Source organism: Hibiscus syriacus, unplaced genomic scaffold (assembly GCF_006381635.1).
Source record: "Hibiscus syriacus cultivar Baekdansim isolate YM2019G1 unplaced genomic scaffold, ASM638163v2 tig00000340_pilon, whole genome shotgun sequence".
NCBI lineage: Eukaryota > Viridiplantae > Streptophyta > Magnoliopsida > Malvales > Malvaceae > Hibiscus > Hibiscus syriacus.
In genome coordinates, this window is record NW_024061783.1 from 12707127 (window position 1) to 12731908 (window position 24782).

The window sequence follows — 24782 nt, forward strand, 5'->3', positions numbered from 1 at the left end:
TATGAGAGCTTTTTAAATGGGTATGTTCAAAAATTTAAAGTTTTCCATGTGTTTGGAATTCCTTTGAAGGGTATACCCTCATAAACATGTTTAGATATACGTGTATGACTATTTACATGAGCCTGGTGCCGAACATGAGTATTTGAAGAAAAATGAATAGTAGTAGTAACATAGTTTGAATCCATGGTTACGTAGAAAAGAAGTTTGTGCACTTTTTTTATTAATTAGATCTTGTTTTCATTTACAGATGGATGCTCTAATCTCGCATAGCTCTAGAAGCTACTATGCTTGTGTCGGAGAGAGTACTCATGCTTTTCAGAGCCCTTCGAAGGACCTAACTGCTATCAACAATCACTTGAACGGGTATTCTTCTCTTCTGTCCCTGGATAGTAGTAATTTTTTATTTTTGTTTTTAATAATAAAAGTTATTGCCGAACTAGTGATGCCGACGATTGCTTTGTTGCTTTTAGTAGCCGGAAGATCAGAGGGGCACTCAACTTTGATGACGTTGATGTCGGCTTGGTTAGTGATTCTATGGTTGCAAATAGCCTGTACTTGCCGAACGGGAGCTGCACATCTTCATCTGGTGCACCATTAAAATCTGAGCAACCAGAATCTTAGCGCAGCACATGTATTCCTTGTAAATTCTGCCCCCCTTCCATATTCTTGTTAGATTCTACTAATGTAAGTTCATCACACAGGGTTCGAATGAGCGGTGAGTTAGCCGCCAACTCCCCTGTGTTTACAAATGTTAGCTAACAGTACTTTGAAGCTTGGTCTGTAGCCAAATAATACACTGTTTGATCACCATTTATTGGAATTACAGTGGCCTTCAGTTTGAAGGGGTAAATATCTTGGGGTATATTTAAGGAGATGTTTTAGAATTCAACTTCTAATAACAAAAACAGAAGTCCACAATGAAGTTAGGGAATGGAATAATAAACACGTAGATGAAGCTGTGCTAACATAACCATTCATTCAATGCTGAATTAGACTCTTTCCCAACAGCTAAAGCATTAAAAGTTGGTATAGAAAAGCAAACAGCTGCCCCTCTTAAGAAGATGGAATATCTCAGTAAAGAATTTTTTTTTTTAATAGTCGTAGTATTTATTCATGATCTCTATTAATCATTAATAAGATAAATATCATGTAGATGTAATTGTTTGAACCCAAATCTCAAGAGAGAATAACACACCTTCTAACTTGTCCCTGTAAAAATTGAAGTATCTCATCTTTTTAAAGTTTTAATGGGCCTATAATCGTAGATATGGGTTTTGAGACAACAATGGGACCAAAGGGACATGAGATACTTATCAACACACTAATGTACAATATACATTTGTTAAGAGATATAAGCCCACCGAAGTGTACAATTCAGAAGAGGAATGTAAGATGGAAAACATGGGAGGTAATAAGGTTGAGTAAAAGTTGATTCGGTATGAAAAAAAAATTATTTGATTCAATGTTAAAAAAATTTTAATTCATAATTTCATAAATTTGGATTGATTCAAAAAGGATTTGAATAAAATTTGAATTATAAAATAAGATCAGAATAACTCAAATAATTTGAAACATTTAGTAATTAAATCGTAATTTCATAAATTTGGATTGATTTTCAAATTTGAGTTGATATATATATATATATATATATATATCACATATGAAAAATATATGAAATGACTATCTAGCTCAGATGGTAGAGCACAAGATTCTTAACCTTGAAGTTGTGGGATCGAGTCCCACGGAGGGCATTTTTATTATATGGTGGTCTCCCACGGAAGTTGCTCTCAACCTGGCGTTGGGGTCAACCTACTATCTTACCTCCCCCTACCCAATTACATATGAGAATACAACTAATATGAAAAATATATATATGAATATTGTATAGAGTTATAGAAAGCCATTTAAATTTGAATAAATTAGTATCATAATATTATAGATATTTATAATTAAATTTAAACAGAAACTTGAATAACTCGTTGATTTGAATTTTCATAAAATGAACTCTACTCGAAAATTTTCAAATAAAGTTCAAGTTATAAAATAAGATTCATTCATTTAACTAACTCGACGATCAAATGCTCACCCCTGCAGCCAAACACTACTTGGAAAAAAAAGAAAAACAAGATGAGACAACAATCAAAGAACTACTCAGCCCCACCATTGTATTAACCCTGATGTTATTAGATCAGGTTTAGTTTTGAGGAAGCACGACTAAAGACGATGATGCATGAGAAAGCAAAATGAAGGAAGACTACTATATATTTGTATGATGATCACAATATATGTTTGACAAATTTAATAGGATAATGGTTTAGAGAAAAAAATAGCTCGTATAGGATGTTGGAAAAATTATTTTTTCAATTAGGATGGAATGAATAGAGCATGAGAGAAGACGAACGTATTAATTAACGTTTTTGGAAGAAACTCGGAAGACAAGACGTTTCTTCCAGGCTGCATGAAATCTAAACACTAATATTACAAAGTATCAACCTAGAAGACTTCGTGTCTTTCAGGCATCTTCTCAAAAACGTTAGATAATCCAATCATTTTCTCCATATACTTTTAATTCCAATGGAGTTTAGGAATATAAAATACCACAGTTGATTAATTCCACCTTGATAGAGAAAATATTATTATGGGCACTCTATAGAAAACTTTGTTTTTTCCAATCATATCATCTAAGAAATTTTGCCACCCTGCTTTAACCGGGATCTCAATGTCTCCATTTCTAGTTTTCTTGGCTAACATGCTTCAAAGAGTTGGCTTGTAACTTCAAAACTTTGATGATTCTTTATGGAAATTACCATAAAAATTTGAGAAAGAGAGAATTATTTACAGGAACAACTATAAAATACCACTTTTCATTTCTTTTAATCAACATTTTTGGATCTGTGTAGTAAATTTTATTCAATAAATAATTAATTTTTCTCTAATTATACAAATCAAAATTATTACAAGAAAAGTAAAGAAACAAATTGCAGGAAATGGGTTGGTGAGATAACATCTGAAAATTAAAAGTCACCAAAGTGATAACAGCTTCGACACTCTCTCCCAGCGGCCAAACTCAAACCCAATCTTTATTTTTTTTTAAACAAAAATCCTTTCTTTATAAAACCCTTATTTCTTCTCTCTTCAAATCCTCTCTTCCTCCGTCTCTTACTAAAAATCTTACCCTTTTTTCTTTTAATTTTACTAAAATATCGAATTTTTTTTATCTCTTTTGTAAACCCTCATTACCCTTTTATTGGATCTGTCATTCCCTATTCTCTATTGATTATTCCTGTACAAAGGGATCTTTTTTTTCATTGATATTGTTGCATCCCCGTTTGGTTTCTGAGAAGTTTTTTTTCTTCCTGTTTTTACTTTCTGGGAAAGTAAAGAAGGGAAAAAAATGAAGGTACCTTGTTGTTCAGTTTGCCAGACGCGGTATAACGAGGAAGAAAGAGTTCCTTTATTGCTTCAATGCGGCCATGGGTTTTGCAAAGAGTGTCTTTCCAGAATGTTTTCTGCTTCGTCAGATACTTCCTTGCCCTGTCCTCGGTGCCGCCACGTGTCCCTCGTGGGTAACTCTGTTTCGGCTTTGAAGAAGAACTATGGGATTTTATCTCTTCTTAACTCTAACCCAAACTCAGCTGGGTCCAACTCTAGGAACGATTTCGATTGCGATTACTCGGATGATGAAGAGAGGGAGGATGATGATGAGAATGGAGATTTCTTCCATGATATGGCCCGTGGTCGGATTAATCACGGGCCCCACTCTTCTAGTTCTGGTGGTGCTGCTGCCGCTGGATGCGGGCCGGTGATTGAACTGACAGCTCATCCGGAGGTGAAGTTGATTAGGAAGATAGAAGGGAAAGGGGAAGGGAAAGGAGGGAGATCAGGAGTGGAAACATGGGCGGCGGTGATTAGTGGAGTCTACGGTGGTGGTGGAGGAGGAGGACGGCGGTGTAAGCATAAAGTGGTGGTGAAGAAAGTAGGCGCAATGGAAGGTATGGATGGGGAATGGGTTCAAGGTCAACTTGAGAGTTTGAGGCGTGCATCAATGTGGTGTAGGAATGTTTGTACTTTCCATGGAGTTATTAAGTTGGAAGAGAGTAGTTTTGGGATTGTTATGGATAGGTGTCACGGATCGATTCAATCTGCAATGTTCAACAATGAAGGGAGACTTACGTTGGAGCAAGTTCTAAGGTTTTGTTTATATTTTAAAATTCGGCTTTTTTGTTATTTCTTTCTTTTAATGATATTCTGCTTGGTGTTCATTGTGTGAAATATTCTTGATTTTGGCAGATGGTGTTTTAAATCTTATTCTTTTTGTTAACAGAACATAAGATTGATAGGTTGTTTGTAAGCAAGAGGAAAATGTGTTATGTGCGGAGATTACTGATTGTTGAGTCTGAATGAACATAAGATTGATAGGTTGTTTGCTATCAGAATGTTGCTTTTTATTGATTTGGGAAGATACAGAGCAGATCTTTATGTTTTTTGTGTTTTTCTTTTTGATAGATTGATATGTTGGATTGTGTTATTCGATAGAAAAGGCTAACTTGCTAGATATAGTGATTTTTTGTTGCTTTTAGTAAAGATTGAAGTATATTAAGATATGTGATTCCAAGGTAGGTGATGAAGTTTTTGTTCTTGCTTTGGAGCTTTCATTTATGTACATTGAATGGAACTTTACACTTTATGGGAATGATTCTAGGATGATTAATCTGTTACCATGGAGCCTAAGGTTGATTTCTCAAATATTTAATTTTTCTCTTTACCTTTACTTCTAATGTGTATATGCAGATTCTGTGCAGACATTGAAGGGATAGAACATTTTAACTTTAACCTCACTTAATTGAGAATTCTTTGTCAAAGTGCTTGTTGATTTTATATAATTTGTGTACGAATGTTCTACTCCTTATCTGCACATGATAACTTACTATTGCCTATGAGCTCTTTATTGTAGAGATTCCTTCGAGTTTTAATGTCTTGCCAGATGGTATTTACCATTTTTTACTGAATAGCAACTTTTATCAGAATATGGGCTGGTGGTTTCTTTCGTTGCTTAAAATATTTTTGCAAATTTCATGAAATAGGCCACTTGACTTTTATAATCTTGCTCTCTCTTTCCTCCTCCGTTCTCTTCTTGATCAACAGAAGTTATTAAATTTCTGGATGACATCGCCAATAGATTATGGGCTGAACCAAACTTGTGTTTTTCTAATTACTTTGAAAATTGTAGCTTCTTGTGCCTTGATTTCTGGTTAGATTGGCAATGCTATGACTGATAGTTAATACAAATAAATCAATAAATTTTCATCATGATTGAAATTTCCAAAGAAACCCATGACAGGTTTTAGGAGGGAATGGTTTTTCTTCGGGAAAAACGGTGGAATTAATATTGTTTCTTGGAGAGAAAGATATTGGTAAAATTAATTTGAATTTTACTAAGAAGTGCAATTGCAAAAAGCTCAAGATAGAAAGATAATATGAAATATCAAAGTTGGTGGATTGATTTGAGGAATGAAGTATGCATTTTCATAGACCATACAAAATTGAATGCAATAGTATCATGGATGGGAAAGAGATGTGTTTCCTTATCTTTTTTCCTTTCACGCCCTTTTTAATGTTTTTATGCATGAAGTTCTTAAATTTTGGTATCAAAGTTGGTGTATTTATGTGAAAAATATGATTTTCCATGTTTTTGATTTAAAATTTCTTTTCCAATGTTGAGGCTCTTTGCTTTTAATCCTATTTGTTGACTAATTAAAATCACATATGGCTTTAATATGTGACTAAACGTCACATATGGTGTTAATATGTTACTAACTTTTTTCTCCCTATTGTTCGCAATACTTGCCTTTAGCTTATCTGATATCTAGATGGCTTTTATCATGTGGCTTTATCCTTTTCCAAGATTTGATGAGTATTTGCTAATTGTAGATACGGAGCAGATATTGCTCGAGGGGTGGCAGAACTTCATGCAGCGGGTGTCGTTTGTATGAATATTAAACCATCTAATCTTCTTCTGGATGTAAATGGTCATGCCGTTGTTTCTGATTATGGACTTGCTGCAATTCTGAAGAAACCTGCTTGCCGTAAAGCACGAACAGAATGTGATTCCTCCAAGATACATTCATGCATGGATTGCACTATGCTCAGCCCACATTACACTGCCCCAGAGGCTTGGGAGCCAGTAAAGAAGTCTCTGAATCTATTCTGGGATGATGCGATAGGCATATCAGCAGAATCGGATGCCTGGAGTTTTGGTTGTACATTGGTGGAAATGTGCACTGGTTCCATCCCGTATGTGGAGCTACACATTTTTTTTATTTTATTTTACTTTTCTTTTTTTGTTGTGTATGTATTTCAATGTTTTGGTACAGGATATGGTTTCTTTGTGACGCAAGTTGAAATTCTTTATGCAGTTGGGCTGGTTTAAGTGCAGATGAAATCTATCGAGCTGTTATTAAGGCTCGCAAATTGCCTCCACAGTATGCAAGTGTAGTGGGTGTTGGGTTACCTAGGGAATTGTGGAAGATGATTGGTGATTGCCTGCAGTTCAAGCCATCGAAAAGACCGACATTTAATGCAATGTTAGCAATATTTCTCCGTCATTTGCAAGAGATACCACGCAGCCCTCCTGCAAGCCCCGATAAGTGAGAAAATTATTGTTTTCTTCCTTCATCATTGTTTGTACCTCCTTGATAAAATCTAATGGTAGCCTTAAAAAGCAGCAGATTCTTTTATCGTTGGTTATTCATTTGTGTGTTTGTTCATGTTTGGACTGATTTCAGTAAAATTAATTCATAGCCTTTAATAAATTTTATTGGTGTATGTGCAGTGGCTTTGCCAGATTTCCTGGGTCAAATGCTGTGGAGCCACCAGCTGTGGCTGAATTGGAAGTTTTACCTGATAATCCTAACCTTCTGCATCGGCTTATTTCTGAGGGAGATGTGAGCGGTGTGAGGTTAGTGCATTTCATTTAAGATATATTCTTATCTCTCATTTTTAAGAATGTCAGGTTTCTCATGTATTTCATATGCCTTTTCTTTGTTTCTGCAGAGATTTTCTTGCAAATGCTTCATCTGGAAGTAGTGGTTGCTCAGTTTCTTCACTTTTAGAAGCAGAGAATGCTGATGGGCAAACTGCTCTCCACTTGTCCTGTAGGCGAGGTAGTGCTGAACTTGTTGAGGCAATATTGGAGTATCCAGAGGCAAATGTGGATATTTTGGATAAGGATGGGGATCCTCCTCTTGTTTTTGCTTTAGCCGCTGGATCCCCGGAATGTGTCCTGGCTCTCATTAGGAGAGGTGCTGATGTTCAATTCAGGTTGAAGGAAGGCTATGGTCCATCTATTGCCCATGTTTGTGCATACCATGGTCAACCTGACTGCATGCGTGTAGGTCTTATGTTAATCTCATATATATGGCAAATCCTTTTTCAGGTGTTTATCTGGTTTGTGTCTCTAAATGTTTAACAGGAGTTGCTATTGGCCGGAGCTGACCCTAATGCTGTAGATGATGAAGGTGAATCTGTGCTTCATAGAGCTGTGGCCAAGAAATATACAGAATGTGCCCTTGTCATATTGGAAAATGGAGGCTGTACATCAATGGCCGTCTCGAATAACAAAAATCTGACGTATGTACTATGCTGCACTCCACCAGTGTGCTTGGTTTTTGTTTTTCTATTTTTCTTTCTATCCGTATGAGCACTAAACTACTAATCCTCCCCCAACCCCAAACACTTCTAGGTTCTATAGCTTTTCTGTTTAAATAGTCTGGAAAATCGAATCAGTGATTTAACTTTGTGAAAAAACCTGCTTGATTAACTTGAGGTTAAAATTAACCCCCATAAATCAAACTTAAGGTTGTAGCTCTTGTTATCATTTTATAAACACAGTACACTTATTATGTGTTATACGTTATCTGTTATTGGATGTTGAACTTCTGAACCCCTCAAGATAAGATAAACTTGAAATTATCAATAATAACTGATACCCCCTTATGGTCTAATGCAAGGAAACATGACTGGTGAACAATTTCACTTCTCTATTATGTTGGAGACGGATGCATGCATTGCACAAATAGGGTTGTGTTATATTATTGTGCCTGTATATGAATCCAGCCATCTATTGGTAGATGCGTTTATCTCTAAACTTGTTCATGATTAACATTAGTTTATTTATATACTTAGCTAGTGGCTTCGGGTCTGGTTTAGGAGAAAGGGCTTGAGAAGACTGGCATGACCCAAATGTAAATATTCATTCAAAGTAATTCCTTGAGAAAGAAAAAAAGTCTTAGGAATTGTTTCATCCTTCCATCTCCTGGATTTGTGGTTAATTCTCAAATTATCACTGCTTGTCTCTCTCTCTCTCTCATCCTTTTCGATTCTTGTTTTTCTGGGTTGCAAACATAAATTTGTCTCAAGTTAAAAAATGAAAAATATTATGAAATAGACCATCTGATTTCAACCTTCCTAACCTCTTTGCTATCTGTGCTAATACCACATTTTGTTAGAATATACAAGTGCCCTAAGTTCTTGGCATTTGATTTTTCATACCATTTCCTGCTGCTTAATGCTTTGTTTCTCCACATTGTCATTAGACCATTGCATTTGTGTGTGACGACATGGAATGTGGCTGTTGTCAAAAGGTGGGTGGAAGTTGCATCACCAGAAGAAATTGCTGACGCAATTGATATTCCTAGTCCTGTTGGTACTGCTTTGTGCATGGCCGCTGCTCTTAAGAAAGATCATGAAATAGGTAGTTCAGAACTCATCGTCTTCTTTTTGTTAATGGTCCAAATTTTCCCTCTTGAAAGTTGTCTAGTCAATTTTTCATTTTAAAGCTGTTCTTCTTAATCTTTGTAATTCAAGATGTGCTGTTAACATCTTTTATGAATTGCTAAACAGGTTTAGGTATATTGTTACTTAAGAGGCTATAATGTTGCATTTCATAAAAGTCACTAAAGACTCAAATTTAGGTTTTTATTATTTTTTATGAATTATTTGATTTTGTTCGGGAATAGGAATTTCTACATTAACTTTCTGTTGGCTGTGCAGTGAAAGAGTTATTCTTTACCAAAATTTTCTTGGAGTTAATGTATATGTGCTTTGGCTTCTTTCTACATTACCTTTTTACTTGTTTACTAGCTGGTTTCCTGTCTGGTCCTATCTGTAGTTTGTTACTGAATAGTATTTGAATCTTTATAGATATCAGTTTCTCTGGGACTTTAGTTGATAAATATTTTTGTTCGATTTAGGCTATACAAAGTAATATGTTATGGGGTATCTTTCCTCTTCTTTCTTGTGACCACAACATTTGGGGATAACTGTTATAACATTGTTATCATATCATTAGTCATTTTTGTGGTCGTAGATGGTTTTTGTATTTCTTTTGGCCCTTAAATTTTGATCTTTGTTTCAGGCAAACTGCAACTACTAAACCTGTCAATTATTTTGTTGCCACCCTTGTTCCTTGAAGGCCTATTACAATACCTTGGTTTACTTTCTCTTTTTTTTTTGCTTGGTGATGTTGTGTCCGTCCTCTCTTAACCACATGAATTTCTATTATTCAGCGGTGATTAATTTTATTGAATCACAAAACTTCTTGTAGAGGGTAGGGAACTGGTGCGCTTATTGCTTGCAGCTGGTGCAGATCCCACGGCCCAAGATGCTCAACATGGGAGAACAGCATTGCATGCTGCTGCTATGGCAAATGATATTGAATTGGTAAAAGTAAGCTACATAACTTCTTTTTTGTGAGCTGCACTTATTTGTTATTCTATTTTTCAGTAGTTTGATTCCTATTAATGCATCAATGCAATGAAAAAACATATATTCTGCCAGATTTCCACTCTATACAACTTCTCTAATTCCAAACTTATAAACAGATAATTCTTGATGCTGGAGTGGATGTAAACATCAGAAATGTTCACAATACAACACCCCTGCATGTAGCTTTGGCCAGAGGGGCAACATCATGTGTTGGATTGCTTTTATCAGCTGGGGCGGATTGTAATCTACAGGTGTCTGCTTTAATTACCTCAAGGTTTTTCCCATGGCATGCTTGTGCTTGTCTTTTCCCAAATAAAGTAAATGGATTATGGACCTTCTGCCAGGAAGCAGATTAGTATTTGGTGATATATATAACCCCTCATATGTGCATGATTTAGGCATCAACTGTATCAGGAGTTTATTTTTTTTTATAGAAGTTGGAGGTCTCATTAAAAACTCCCTTCGTATTCGTTCACATACTAAAAGTATGTTAACGAACATTGGAAGGAAGAAAAGAGTACCTCAAATTTTATTGATAATATTACCTGATACAAAAGACACCACGGAGTAACCTCACATGGTGATGTACACCTTTACAACAAATACCTTAACTTCAAATGACCTCATCCAAAGCCACAGTCTAATCACCTTACTCCTAATTACACCACCCGCAGTAGGAATAAAACATCGCAACAGAACATGATACAAATTAAAAGCAACACCTACAACTGTAAAGACTAAAACAAAACCACAATTGAAGAGACAAGATCAATGAGACTCGTCTTCTTCAGGAGCCCAAGAGTTTGATTTGAATGAAGGCTCTATCTCATGCACCATGACCTTGAAGAAGTTGTCACCAACCTTCAATTCCACCAACGCATCAATTCTCGAATCAGCCTTTGTGAGGACTTGAATTTTTGCCCGATCAAAGATTGATGGAGAATGACAACTTTCGTCGATAACTAGTAATAAACCCCACTTCTCAGCAATGTTCTTGAAAGTATCCCAATTCCATGCGTGAAAAGGAACACCCTCGCAAACTAACCATACTCGACGACACTCCATTACCAAACTTTCTGACCAAGTTTCGACTATGGAGAACCACTCTGCGAGAATCTTTGATTTATCGTTCTCCACACTTCTCAATGAAGCATTGTCTTTGAAAATCATTAAAATCGCATTACCAGCAGCTCTCATTAAGGTGAAGTCAGTGAGGCCCTTCGCTTGCATTTGTCTAGCGAGATGACCAATTTTGACAAAGTCCTTGCACCACCCCACTAGACAATTGCTCAACACCTGAAGTTTTTCTTTATCTATAACACCTTCAACTTTATAAAGATTCTTCCTCGAATCATCTTCCAACCCAGACTTGCGAAGAACACTTGTCGAGGACTTCTTCCAATAGGAATGTCGAGGTTTGAATTTAACGAAAGAAACACCAATTTTGCTACCGTCGATACTAGAGCCATTCATATTTGAGATCGCTCTCCTTGCTTCTTCAATTGTAGCATAGCGAACAAAACCAAAGCGAACCCCATTCAAATTCCTTTTTTTAGGAATGAAGGCATCCATAACTCGACCGTGTGTACCAAATATATATCCAAGTCTCTTCCAATGGATCTTCTCCGGAAGGTTCTCAATGAATAACGAGACGCATCCATTACTATACCCATTCCTACCTTTTATATGACCATTCTGCCTGTTTTGAAATCCGTTTCTTCTCCGTCTCGCTACTTCAGAAAAATTTTCGTTGGAATACCCCTTCTTGATTCCATGGTGATCCGCTTCAGCAGAAGAAGGAATGGGTGTTGCCTCCACTAAAGAAAGCTTCTCAATCCTATAATTCCCACCTTGTGAAGGAGATATACCACTGTCATCAATCCTAACCACAGGAGGTTGACAGTCTAATGTTCCTTTAACAGCGCATTTTTCCAAGGAATTGGTTGATAGAGGACGTTCACCCGACCTCGCAGAAATTTCTCTTAAGTTTTGCTGATTATGGTGGGAAGGACAGTGCCTGTAGGTAGTGCCGTCGGACTCAACTGTCCAACCAGCCTCCCGGGCCAAGGCTGCCAGAACAGCGTTCATATCAGAACGCACGGGAAGAGAGAAATCACCATATTGCCTCAAATCGGCCAGCAAACGTTTGGTGAAAGCACGCCTGTTCCGTTTCCGAAGCTTAGTCCTCTCCTTTTCAATTTCCCTCCCACGTTTTTCCTTACCGTAGTAGGAGAAACCATATCTGCTGTTGCTCCCAGAAGTTTCACCTGCCACTCATGATGCATCTCTAGTTCGCCTGGGCTGAGACGGGGGTTGGGGCTCCATGGAGAAATCTGGAAATGAACAGAAAGTTGGAGGAAAGGGTTTTTCCTAGCCGAACCAGATTTCTGGAAAATAAAGGATAATAAAAAATGATTTTCGACACAGGGTAGGAGGGTTCTGGACGCAAGACGATGATGATTCTGATGTATCAGGAGTTTATGCTTTATTTTTACATTGTTTGGGATTTGCATATAAATAATTTTTCTGATTATCTTGGTATGATCTAAATTATAATGAATGACTCTTCTAGTTGAAGAGCAGGAAAAAAAGCCTCTATGAAACCTCAGCATCGGGTGCTTAGCAGTTAAAGCAAACATTGTTCTTCGATTTATAACCAATACTCTACTTATAGGCACAGAAAACCATATAAAAATAAATTTAAGCATTAGATATGGAACGTCCAAATTAATTGTCTAATCTCTGAGTTAGACTTGCTAGTTGAAGTTTATGCGGGGGAAAGTTGTAGCATAGAACATAGTGGTTCATTTTCAAGTGTTTGATTTGTCTGCAACATAGTTTGATTAAGAGAATCAAGGTTCTGTTTGTTTGGAGCTTTGGCTATTTGGCATTTGCATTTTTCTATAGGATTTCAAAAGAAAAATATAAAAAATAAAAAATAAAAACACTGAAAGCAAGCTACAGATGGCAAAAAGTAAAAGGCAAAAGCACCCACCAATCCTAGCCTAATTGTTGAAGCAATGAATATGAAAATAAGGAGCAACCATGCATCTAATATTTATGTATTTATGCAGTAATTTGGAGAGAAAAAATGATGCTTGAGATTGTCTTGATAGATCTATGTAGAATTCAGAGTAATTCTCTGTAATTTCTTATTCTTTTCAATATGACAGATTACATATTTATATACAAAATATCTCTCTAAAGTAGGAAACTCTAAGAAAGGAAAAATAATAATCCTAGGATATGATCCCTTAAAATAAGGGATTGTAGAAATCTATTTACAAAATCATATCTCTATATGAATGGTAACAAATCATATCTCTATAGGAATGGTAACAAATCATCTCTATAATTCCTACACTCCCCCTCAAGCTGGAGAATATACATTGTATAATCCCAGCTTGAATATGAATTTATTGAAAACAAGCTTTGGCAAAGCCTTAGTAAGAATGTCTGCAACTTGTTCTTCTGAAGGAATGTATGAAAGTGTGGCTGTCTTTTTGTTAACTTGATCAGCAATAAAGTGCCTATCAATCTCAACATGCTTTGTCCGATCATGTTGAACTGGGTTCTTGGCAATTTGAATAGCAGATTGATTATCACACAAAACTTCAAAGTGATCCTCTTGATTAGTGACAAGTTTTTTTAGTAGTTTAAGTAGCCAAATTCCTTCGTATATTCCCAATGCTAGTGCTCTAAATTCAGCTTCAGCACTATTTCTTGAAACGACAGATTGTTTCTTACTTCTCCAAGTTGTAAGGTTTCCCCAAACAAAGGTGCAGTAGCCACTAGTGGATCTCCTTTCAGTAAGGTCTCCGACCCAACTAGAATCTGTAAAGATCTTAACAGTTCTGTCTTCTGTCTTCTTAAACATTAAACCGTGTCTTGGAGTTTTCTTCAAGTACTTGAGAATTCTATTTGCTGTTGCCATATGCTCTTCAGTAGGATTAGTCATGTGTTGACTTCTCACATTTACAGGACATGCTATATCTGGCCTTGTCAAGGATAAATAAATTAGTTTTCCAACTAATCTTTGAAATTTCTCTTTGTCTACCAAGGACCCATCTTCTTTGTTAAATTTCAAGCTTGCCTCCATTGGTGTATCAATCGGCTTACAACCAAGAAAACCAGTTTCTTTGAGTAAATCAAGTACATATTTTCTTTGGTTGATCACAAGTCCTTTTGACCTTGCCACCTCCATTCCTAGGAAATACCTTAGCTTTCCCAAGTCCTTTGTTTCGAATTCCTTATTTAACAACTTCTTCAAATTGCAAATCTCTTCTTCATCATCTCCGGTAAGAATTATGTCGTCCACGTACACAATAAGGATAGCTTTCTTATTTGTAGAAGTTACCTTGATGAAAAGAGTGTGATCGGCGAGGGATTGCTTGTAGCCGTTTTTTAGGATGACTTTAGTGAACCTCTCGAACCAAGCTCTGGGTGATTGTTTTAACCCGTATAGAGACTTGTTGAGCTTGCACACCTTGTTACTTCCTTCAACAGACTTTAAGCCAGGTGGCAACTTCATATAGACTTCTTCTTCTAGCTTGCCATTAAGAAAAGCGTTTTTTACATCAAGTTGGTGTAATTTCCAATCGCAATTTACAGCCAAACTTAGGAGTACTCGAACAGTATTCAGCTTCGCCATAGGTGCAAAAGTTTCTGTGAAATCTATCCCATATGTTTGTGTAAAGCCTCTAGCCACTAGTCTCGCTTTGTATCGTTGGATGCTACCATTTGAGTTATACTTTACAGTAAAGATCCATTTACAGCCAACAACCTTTTTTCCTTGAGGAAGGTCCGTAACAGTCGAAGTAGCATTTTTCTCCAGTGCACAAATTTCCTCTTCAACAGCCCTTCTCCATTTTAAATCCTTTAGAGCTTCAGCTATGCTTGTGGGAACCTGTTCTTTATCCAAGTTTGCTGTAAATGCTTGAAAAGACGACATCAATGAATTATAACCAGCAAATTTTTCAACAGGATGCTTGGTGCACTATCTAATCCCTTTTCTAATAGCAATAGGGAAGTCATCTAGAGTAGGGGAAGTGGACTTACTGATTTTTTCTTCTATTTCGGTAGTTGGACCCAAATCCAATTCTCGGCAAGCATCAGATTGCAAAACCGCCTAAGGAATATGTTTTCTTTTCCTTGTATAGAAACGGAGCTGTTTGATTGGTGTTGTTTGTGGAATATTTTGAATGGGAGTAGGTGTATTTTCAGGAAGGGTATTTAAAGTGGGTATGGGTGAAGTAGTGATAGGTACTACCGGTGGATCAATGGGAGTAGTTACAGGTGACAAATCTGTAGGTAAGGACAAAATTGGTGGCAATTCTGAAGGTTGTGAATGAAGAGTAGGAGAGATACCTGATGTGGCTGAAAATCCTTCCATGTCTCCCCCTGAATTTCAGCCTGAGTGAAATAGGGATCCTGCTCATAAAATGTTATATCCATAGTGGTAAAAAATCGTTTTGAAGGAGGATGATAGCATTTATAACCCTTCTTAAGTGAAGAATACCCAACCAGTACACACTTTAATGATTTAGGATCTAACTTGGACTTATTAGGAGCAATGTTTTGGATAAAAACAGTATAACCAAATATTTTAAGTGGAAGAATGGAGGAGATAGGTTTAAAATGGAGAAAGTATTGCAGAAATATAGATTGAGGTGTAGGCATTCGATTGATTAAATATGTGGCAGTTAATAAGGCTTCCCCCCACAAATATTTTGGAACATTGGTGGTAAATAGAAGAGAACGAGTAACTTTAAGGAGGTGTCTATTTTTTCTTTCGGCAATACCGTTTTGTTGTGGGATGTCAACACAAGAACTAATCTGAACTATGTCCTTTTCCCTGAAAAACGCACCCAAAGACTTAGCAAAAAATTCACTGCCATTATCAGATTTAAAGAGCTGAATTTTAGACCCAAATTGAGTGAGAACCATGTTATAAAATTGGGTAAAAACACCTGCAGTTTCAGATTTATCTTTTAGCAAATAAGCCCAAGTTATCCTACTGTGATCATCAATGAAAGTGATAAACCACTTACAATTATCAGCATTCTTCACCCGAGAAAGACCCCAAATATCACTGTGGATCAAAGTAAAAGGGTGAGAAGGCTTATATGTAGAAGGAGAATAAGTTGATTTAGTATGTTTGGCAAGAGAGCAAACTTTGCAAGAAAAAGAATTTGGCCTTTTATGAATGAATAGAGCAGGAAAAACTTTTGCAAGATGGTGAAAACTAGGATGACCTAAACGATAGTGCCATAACATAACATTATCAACTTTTTCTAAAGCGGTGAAAGATTTCGAGATTTCGGTTTTAGTAGAGGCATGAAGAATGTAGAGACCATTCTGCAAGCTGGCCTTACCAATCATCTTCTTCGAGTTCAGTGCCTGCAAAGTACAATCAATATCATTAAAAATTGCAGAGCAGTGCAAGTCGGTGGAAAGTTTACTAACGGAAACGAGATTGCAAGCTAGATTTGGTACGAAGAGGACATTTTTAAGTACAATCTGGTCATTGAGAATAACAGTGCCATGTCCTATTTTGCACAAAGAACCATCAGCCGTTTTGACAGCTTTACCAAAGTTTGGAAAAAAAATTGCAAAACAAATTTTTATTACCAGTCATATGATCCGTAGCACCAGAATCGAGGATCCAATTAGGGGACGACTGGGAGGAGAAAAAAACTGTAGCATGAGGTTTACCTTCTGGTTCTTTCATGATCAGATTACCTTCTGATTGAGCAGCAGAACCAGAAAAATTTTCTGGATTTAAAGTGATCTCCGGAGTAGGAGAAGAAGTTGTGGACATCATCTAGATTAGAAAGAAACCGTAACCTAAGCTGATACCATGTAGAATTCAGAGTAATTCTCTGTAATTTCTTATTCTTTTCAATATGACATTACATATTTATATACAAAATATCTCTCTAAAGTAGGAAACTCTAAGAAAGGAAAAATAATAATCCTAGGATATGATCCCTTAAAATAAGGGATTGTAGAAATCTATTTACAAAATCATATCTCTATAGGAATGGTAACAAATCATTTTCTATAGGAATGGTAACAAATCATCTCTATAATTCCTACAATCTATAAAGTGGTTATTCAATCCTAATTGCTGTCACTTATTCAGTGTTTTTACTCATCACCAGGGTGATGAAGGAGATAATGCTTTCCATATAGCAGCAGATACTGCAAAAATGATACGTGAAAATCTTGAGTGGCTCATTGTAATGCTGAGAAATCCTGATGCTGCTGTTGAAGTTAGAAATCACAGGTCAGTTCTGATTAATTGCTATCGGTTCTCTTCTTTTTTCATCAACTAATGCGTGTCTTTTCTTTGGTTTGATTTGTTTTGGTTTTTTGTCATCACACTTTAAGCTGTAGAATCTATATGTTGGTCCGTATTGTTACTGACACGGTGTTAATGCATGTGATGACAGTGGCAAGACATTACGTGACTTTTTGGAGACACTTCCCCGTGAATGGATTTCTGAAGATCTAATGGAGGCATTAACGAATAGGGGAGTTCATTTATCTCCTACAATGTAAGAAGGCTTACGGTTACATCATTTTGCATTCACTCACATCATTTTGCTTTTCATTTAATGGTGATTCTTTAATTCTTAATCTTATTCAGATTTGAAGTGGGTGATTGGGTGAAGTTTCGAAGAAGAATCACTGCACCTACATATGGTTGGCAAGGTGCAAGACATAAAAGTGTTGGGTTTGTGCAAAATGTGGTGGACGGAGACAATCTTATTGTGTCATTTTGTACTGGAGAGGCTCATGTATTGGTAAATGAAGTTGTAAAAGTTATTCCTCTGGATAGAGGGCAGCACGTTAAGCTCAGAGCAGATGTCAAAGAGCCGAGGTTAGGACCTGTTTAATTTCTAATTTTTAGTTCGCTGGATTTTTGGTCTGGACAGAGGGCAGCACGTTAAGCCCTATGCTTTTCCTTTTTATGACCTGGAATGGGAACTTTGCAGAGCTCTTGACAATTAGGTGTTTTCTTGGAAGGTGTTTGAAAACTCAAGTCAAAATTAGAAATTGTATGTTTAATCCTAGGACAATTTGAGTAGTAGGATGATATTTCTGTGATCATTTTAATCTTCATAATTATATATCTAAAAATTAGTTTAAGTACATGAAGATGTTCTCTGAAGATATTCTTGAGTGAAAGGTAATAATGTCAGCATAATGTCTCGAGGTAAATGCTTTACCTTACTCCTAATAAAAACCTTTTGGAAGCTTGGTTTCATATATTGTATTTTTGGTTCCATTGGCTGAACTTCAATTGCTGTAGCCTTGTACTGTTGGGGGGAAGAATAGTAGACATGTCTTGAGGTAAATGCATTACCTTACTCCTAGCAAAATCTTTTTGGAAGCTTGGTTTCATATATTGCCTTTTTGGTTCCATTGGCTGAACTTCTTTACTATTGCCTTGTACTTATCGTGGGTACAGAGCACTTCTTTGCCTTGAATTTACTCTTTGATACCAGTCAAATGGAAAATGAAAGTGTTCATGCTTCCTCAGTCATTTCAATGTTTATGCAAGAGACCGGAAGCCTTTATGGCTTTTCTGGAAATTCATGCTCTTGATCATACAATTCATCCGATTCCATACATTAGATGCCATAAAATAGTCTGCCAATTTACTGTTGAAGTTGTACTTCTGCCTTTTGCATGCCTGCAATCCTTTCACTGAATTGACTGGCTTGACCATTTACAGCTAGTCTGCTTATTTTCATGTTAGTTTGGATTAAAAATATATTTTTTATACTCAGGTTTGGCTGGCGTGGTCAATCTCGTGATAGTATTGGTACTGTCTTATGTGTTGATGATGATGGAATTTTACGTGTTGGCTTCCCTGGAGCTTCTAGAGGATGGAAAGCTGATCCTGCAGAAATGGAAAGAGTTGAAGAATTCAAGGTTGGGGATTGGGTTCGCATCCGTCCTACTCTTACAACAGCAAAGCATGGATTAGGATCTGTGACACCGGGGAGCATTGGTATAGTATACTGTATTAGACCAGACAGTAGCTTATTGTTGGACTTGAGCTATCTTCCAAATCCTTGGCATTGTGAACCAGAGGAAGTTGAGCATGTTACTCCATTCAGGGTATATATAAGAGACTTCAGACTTTCTTTGTCAATTGTATTGATAAAGCTTTCTATTTACTTTACTTTATTCTCTTTAACCGAAACATTTTTTGGGTTCGAAGAAAAAGTAATATATTGTTTGATTTTTATTAGATTGGTGACCATGTGTGTGTGAAGCGGTCTGTTGCAGAACCACGATATGCTTGGGGTGGTGAAACCCATCATAGTGTAGGAAGAATTAGCGAGATAGAGACTGATGGGCTTCTTATGATTGAAATTCCTAATAGACCTATCCCATGGCAGGCTGATCCCTCTGACATGGAAAAAGTCGAGGATTTCAAGGTAATTACCTGCCATTTTTCTTAATGTAGTCATTGGACTATCCATTAAGGGTTTTCCATTGGTCAGACACTTGAGTATTTGATGATCTTTATTCTGTATGTTTTCTGTTATGAGCAGGTTGGGGATTGGGTTAGGGTAAAAGCCTCAGTATCCTCCCCAAAATATGGATGGGAGGACATTACACGTAACAGCATTGGTATAATTCATAGCTTAGAGGATGATGGTGATATCGGTATTGCATTCTGCTTCAGAAGTAAGCCTTTTTGTTGCTCAGTCACTGATGTGGAGAAAGTGCCTCCTTTTGAAGTGGGACAAGAGGTTCATATGATGCCTTCTGTCAGCCAGCCACGACTAGGATGGTCAAATGAAACTCCAGCAACTGTTGGAAAAATTGATAGAATTGACATGGATGGAGCATTGAATGTAAGCGTGCTGCTCATGTTTGCCCACTTTGTTCTTTCCATTTATTTTTCTCTCTATTTGGAAGCAAGTCACATGGTCTAATCTTTTTGATTGTCCATTCTTTGCAATTTCAGTTTTGTTTTCATCGTTCTTTTTACCCTATTGATTTCTTCAGATGCCTTTTCTGGGAAAACGTTGGAGGCTTGGAGCATTATATCTTTCGTTACAACGCTGTACATTGTATCAGCGTTTGGGGGAATGCATATGTAATGGAGTGGTTTTTCTTCTTTTTGCAGGTGAAGGTTGCTGGCAGGCATAGTTTGTGGAAACTTTCCCCTGGAGATGCAGAAAAGCTTTCGGGGTTTGAGGTTGGTGATTGGGTCCGTTCAAAGCCAAGCCTTGGCACTAGACCAAGTTATGACTGGAATACTATTGGGAAAGAGAATTTAGCAGTAGTGCATAGTATTCAAGATACTGGATATTTGGAATTGGCATGCTGCTTCCGGAAAGGGAAGTGGAGTACCCATTTCTCAGATGTAGAAAAGGTTCCAAGCTATAAAGTTGGGCAACATGTTCGGTTTCGAGCTGGGTTAGTTGAGCCAAGGTGGGGCTGGAGAGGGACTCAACGTGATTCACAGGGAATTATTACTAGAGTTCATGCTGATGGGGAAGTGAGAGTTGCTTTCTTTGGTTTGCCAGGCATGTGGAGAGGAGATCCTGCAGATCTAGAAATAGAGCCGATGTTTGAAGTGGGAGAATGGGTGCAATTGAGAGTAAATGCTAGCAGTTGGAAATCTATTGGTCCTGGTAATGTTGGTGTCGTACAAGGAATAGGATTTGAAGGAGATGAATGGGATGGAAGCACCCTTGTCGCATTTTGTGGCGAGCAGGAAAGATGGGTGGGACCGACTTCTCATCTTGAAAAAGTGCACAGACTCGTTGTAGGGCAGAAGGTGAGAGTAAAGCTCTCTGTGAAGCAGCCAAGATTTGGCTGGTCAGGTCATAGCCATACAAGTGTTGGAACAATTGCAGCAATCGATGCTGATGGAAAGTTAAGAATATACACTCCTGTTGGCTCTAAAACTTGGATGCTAGATCCATCAGAAGTGGAGCTGGTCAAGGAACAGGAACTTTGCATTGGGGACTGGGTTATGGTTAGGCCATCAGTTTCAATCCCGACACACCACTGGGGAGAGGTAACTCACTCCAGCATTGGGGTAGTGCATCGAATGGAAAATGGGGACTTATGGGTGGCATTCTGCTTTATGGAAAGGCTATGGCTTTGTAAGGCTTGTGAGATGGAAAGGGTCAGGCCATTTAAAGTTGGCGACACGGTGCGGATTCGAGAGGGACTTGTAACACCGAGGTGGGGTTGGGGAATGGAGACTCGTGCCAGCAAAGGCCAGGTGGTTGGGGTTGATGCAAATGGAAAATTAAGGATCAAGTTTCAATGGAGGGAAGGGAGGCCATGGATTGGAGATCCTGCAGATATTGTTCTTGATGACAGTTTTGCATGAACAGCACCTCATATAGGTTTTTAAGTTCATTCCTGAAGCTTGGAGACTCTGGGTTTTCGCCACTTATCTCAATTAGAGAAGCCAGGGAGGTATGTACGTTTCCACATGCGTAAAAATTATTGCTCGAAACTCTATCCAGACTGCAGTGGGAGATTTAATTACAGGATTATTTATTGTTAATAACTAGAGGGACGGATACAGAGCATGAGAAGAAATGGTTTGCCTTAATTAAATATGGACAAAAACACAAAAGCCAGCCAATGAAAACAACAGTAGCTTTAGGGTCATGTATCTCATTGATGAATGATGTTGGTAGTTTACATAAGCTGCTGAAGTATACATATACAGATGAATATGATAATTTATTACATGTTATTTTGTACAAATTGAACATTATAATGTTTCAGATTTGGTCTAGTTTTTATGTTCCTTGCTCTCGGGTATGAATGTCATATACTATGTTTAATACAAGAATGTCTTCCCCCCCCCCCCCACATATATATGTAGGGCTAATACCCATATGTTAATTATGAATATTGGACGCAAATACAGAGCGATGCATACAAGTACTGGTTTTTTAGCTTTGGGAAGAAAATCTCTCTGAGATTCTCAGCACTTTTAATTACGGAAACTCAAAGGGGGGACGTGTTTCAGGAACTCTAAAGCTTAGCTCTCCTTGCTAAGCAAGCTTAATGTTAATTTACCATCAAATGAATTTATTTCCATTCATCTTCACCTTTGAATGCTCCAAAAGTTCAACCGCCTTCACGGTTGTTGGAGGACGAATGGGAAGTTTCAGTTCCTGGTTTCTAGGTATCATCAGCTAAATCAAACAGGACTGATGTATTGGAAGTGGCAGCAGACGAGAAACCGAAACTTGCTTCACTCATTGTTTTTAGGTAGTTCAATGCGCTCACATCTTTTTATTATGTCTTCTGGTGATCTATAAATACAATACCAATTGCCAATTTCATACAATTGAATCCAACACAATTTTCACAATTTTTTTATTCAAGAATAAGAGGTTAAAGAATTCTTTAACATTGTTAATTGCAGAGGAAGTTCAATGCAGTCGCATCGTTTGGGATTCAAATTAAGTTTTCACGTATCATTCAATAAAACTAACTTTTGAGATTCAAAAATCGTCCTAAATGTTCTAGAAATAAGGTTCTTGCATATGTCGGACACAAATAACGCATTTTAAAGCTTCAATTCTTTGAGACAAGCCATCTTCAAAATCACAGTACACTTCTCATTGATCTTGGATGTTGCAAGTTTCTTTCCTTTCTCACTAGAAATCATCTCTGCAAATAAATCTTTATCATAACAGATATGACACGTGACATCAAATCAAAGTATCATTTTCTCGAATTTGAAGCAACTAAATTAATTTAAAAAGTCACATCACAAAGGTCAAGGCAAGACGCTTTCTTAAAAATATCTTACACGTCATTGGCCTTGTTTGTTCTGACTCCCTTTGGAAACCTACAATCAAACAAATTGTATCATATCTTATTACAATTGAAGCATATTCTTTTAAATTTTTACTTCTTTAAAATTTTAGACTTTTGGTCTCAGTTTTGATCAAGCCTGTAGTCACCACATAAATTTTTGTTAGTAAATTTTAGACTTCTTTTGATATTAAAAGGCAGTTTTGACATAGCAAAACTTAATTGCCTTTATGTGACATATTGGCAATTATGACACATAAATTAGCAGTTAGTAAATTAGTAAATTTTTGTTAGTAAATTTTAGACTTCTTTTAAGTTTTGATCCACATTAAATGTAAATTTTTGTTAGTAATTTATGTGACATAATGGCCCTAGGACATATATTTTTACTTCTTTAAAATTGTAACATAATTGCTAACCTTTTAATTTTATTCGATTGCTTAATTTTTGTTATTTATAATTTTGCCCTTTAAATTTTTGTTATTTTAATTTATGCTTTAAATTATTGTTGTTTACGTTTTAGTCATTTAATTTCCAGCTTTTAATTTTCTGCATTATTTCAATTGAATATTTATATTCAGATTTCTTTCATTTTAGTCCTTACTTAATGTTTTAATTTTAGTTATGTATTTTTAAAATGTTTCAATTTAGTACTTTTATATATTTTAATTGCCTTTAGTGTAACACCCCCAACTCGTACCCGACCCAGATACGAGTCTGAGGTGTCATATTGACTTCTCAAAACATTTACTTTTACAAAATACCCAAGATTAAGTTTGATATTTCTAATAAAACCATTTAATTTCTATGATATAAAACATATGATTTTACAAAATTGATCAGAGCGTATCTAATACAAATCTTTTAACTACATGCCAACTAGATTCTATATAACAAAATACATGTTATTCATTTATGTTCTGATCTGACCTTCAGTAAGGAGAAACTAACCTGTCTTGCTCCTCATAGCTCCTCTTCCTGCTTTCCTGAACCTACGTGTGAAACACTCACACGCTAAGTCATAGACTTAGTGAGACATATAAATCCATATGTAAATTATTAAATGCATGTACATATCATGTCATACAACGTCATACTTGTATACATACTTTTTCATATAACAATTACATACACACATGCGTGTCATCATTTATATTTCCTCATACTCTTATATGATTATCCTTTCTATCTCTTATCTCTTGTTCATATGATCTCTTATTTTCATATTCTATATCTTATAACATGTTCTTACATCATGATATGAGTCATTGATATTCATTCATATATATATTAACATATATTCATGTACATCACATAACAAATGCCATAACCCATAACATACATTCTTTCTTGTAACACATACTCACATTCACATATATCCTCGTATAAAACATGTAACACATTTCTCATTACAACTCACATTTTATTGTTATCTTTTTTGGTTAGCCCATGCACACTACTGAGAACTCAAGGTATGTGAGTACATAGAGGTTGTGCACAATGCTGTCACCACAGCTCGTATAAATCCCACTAGGGGCGAGTAGAATTTGTCCCGTAGGACCACTGTGTCCCGAAGGACCACGTAGACCCTCGACTCTTGGCATGCCAACTATACCTATAGCTATCTTATTATATAACATGGGCATTATTATTCATCTTTTTACATATTCACGTAGGCACATAGTTCACTTTCACATAACATATTTCCATGTAATTCACATTCACTTATCATATAACTTTTCACTTTTACTTGTATTCTTTTTCACACAGCTCATAGTTATGATTCTTATCTCATAACACATGTTCACATATACATATTCTTGCTTTCACATGATCATGTATCTCATGTTAATTAATCAGTTATATTCATATACCACCTTCATATCACATGATCTTATTTCGTATAAACTTATATTCATATCTATTATCATTACAGAATCCTACATCTTATTATCACATAAATCATGGCTATCAAATTTATCACACAATGTACATTCATATAAATCATATATATACAGATGCAGTTAACTTCTAAATGTATATATGTATATCCATCTACTCATAAACATCCTATGCAACATGCTTGTATCTTTGTACTCATGTAATCTAATATCGAAATTAGACTCATCACAAATCTAAATTCCCTAACATAATATATACTTACTATCATGTACTCACCTGATCACCAATAA

The 24782-nt window shown here is 36.4% G+C and overlaps 1 protein-coding gene and 1 pseudogene across 1 annotated transcript; both read left to right on the forward strand.

The window, feature by feature from the left end:
- LOC120204493 overlaps positions 1-745 on the forward strand; it is a 90999-nt pseudogene extending 90254 nt beyond the window's left edge.
- A 2354-nt stretch (positions 746-3099) lies between these two features.
- On the forward strand, positions 3100-21576 carry LOC120204501 (E3 ubiquitin-protein ligase KEG-like). Its single transcript, XM_039204568.1, has 16 exons — positions 3100-4191; positions 5932-6294; positions 6417-6647; positions 6833-6958; positions 7054-7390; positions 7472-7629; positions 8595-8752; positions 9605-9726; positions 9882-10016; positions 16929-17053; positions 17220-17324; positions 17417-17650; positions 18564-18897; positions 19032-19220; positions 19338-19643; positions 19919-21576. The coding sequence occupies exons 1-16, from the start codon at positions 3395-3397 to the stop codon at positions 21137-21139; spliced, it is 4941 nt and encodes a 1646-aa protein (XP_039060499.1). The 5' UTR covers positions 3100-3394; the 3' UTR covers positions 21140-21576.
- Positions 21577-24782: the final 3206 nt, after the last annotated feature.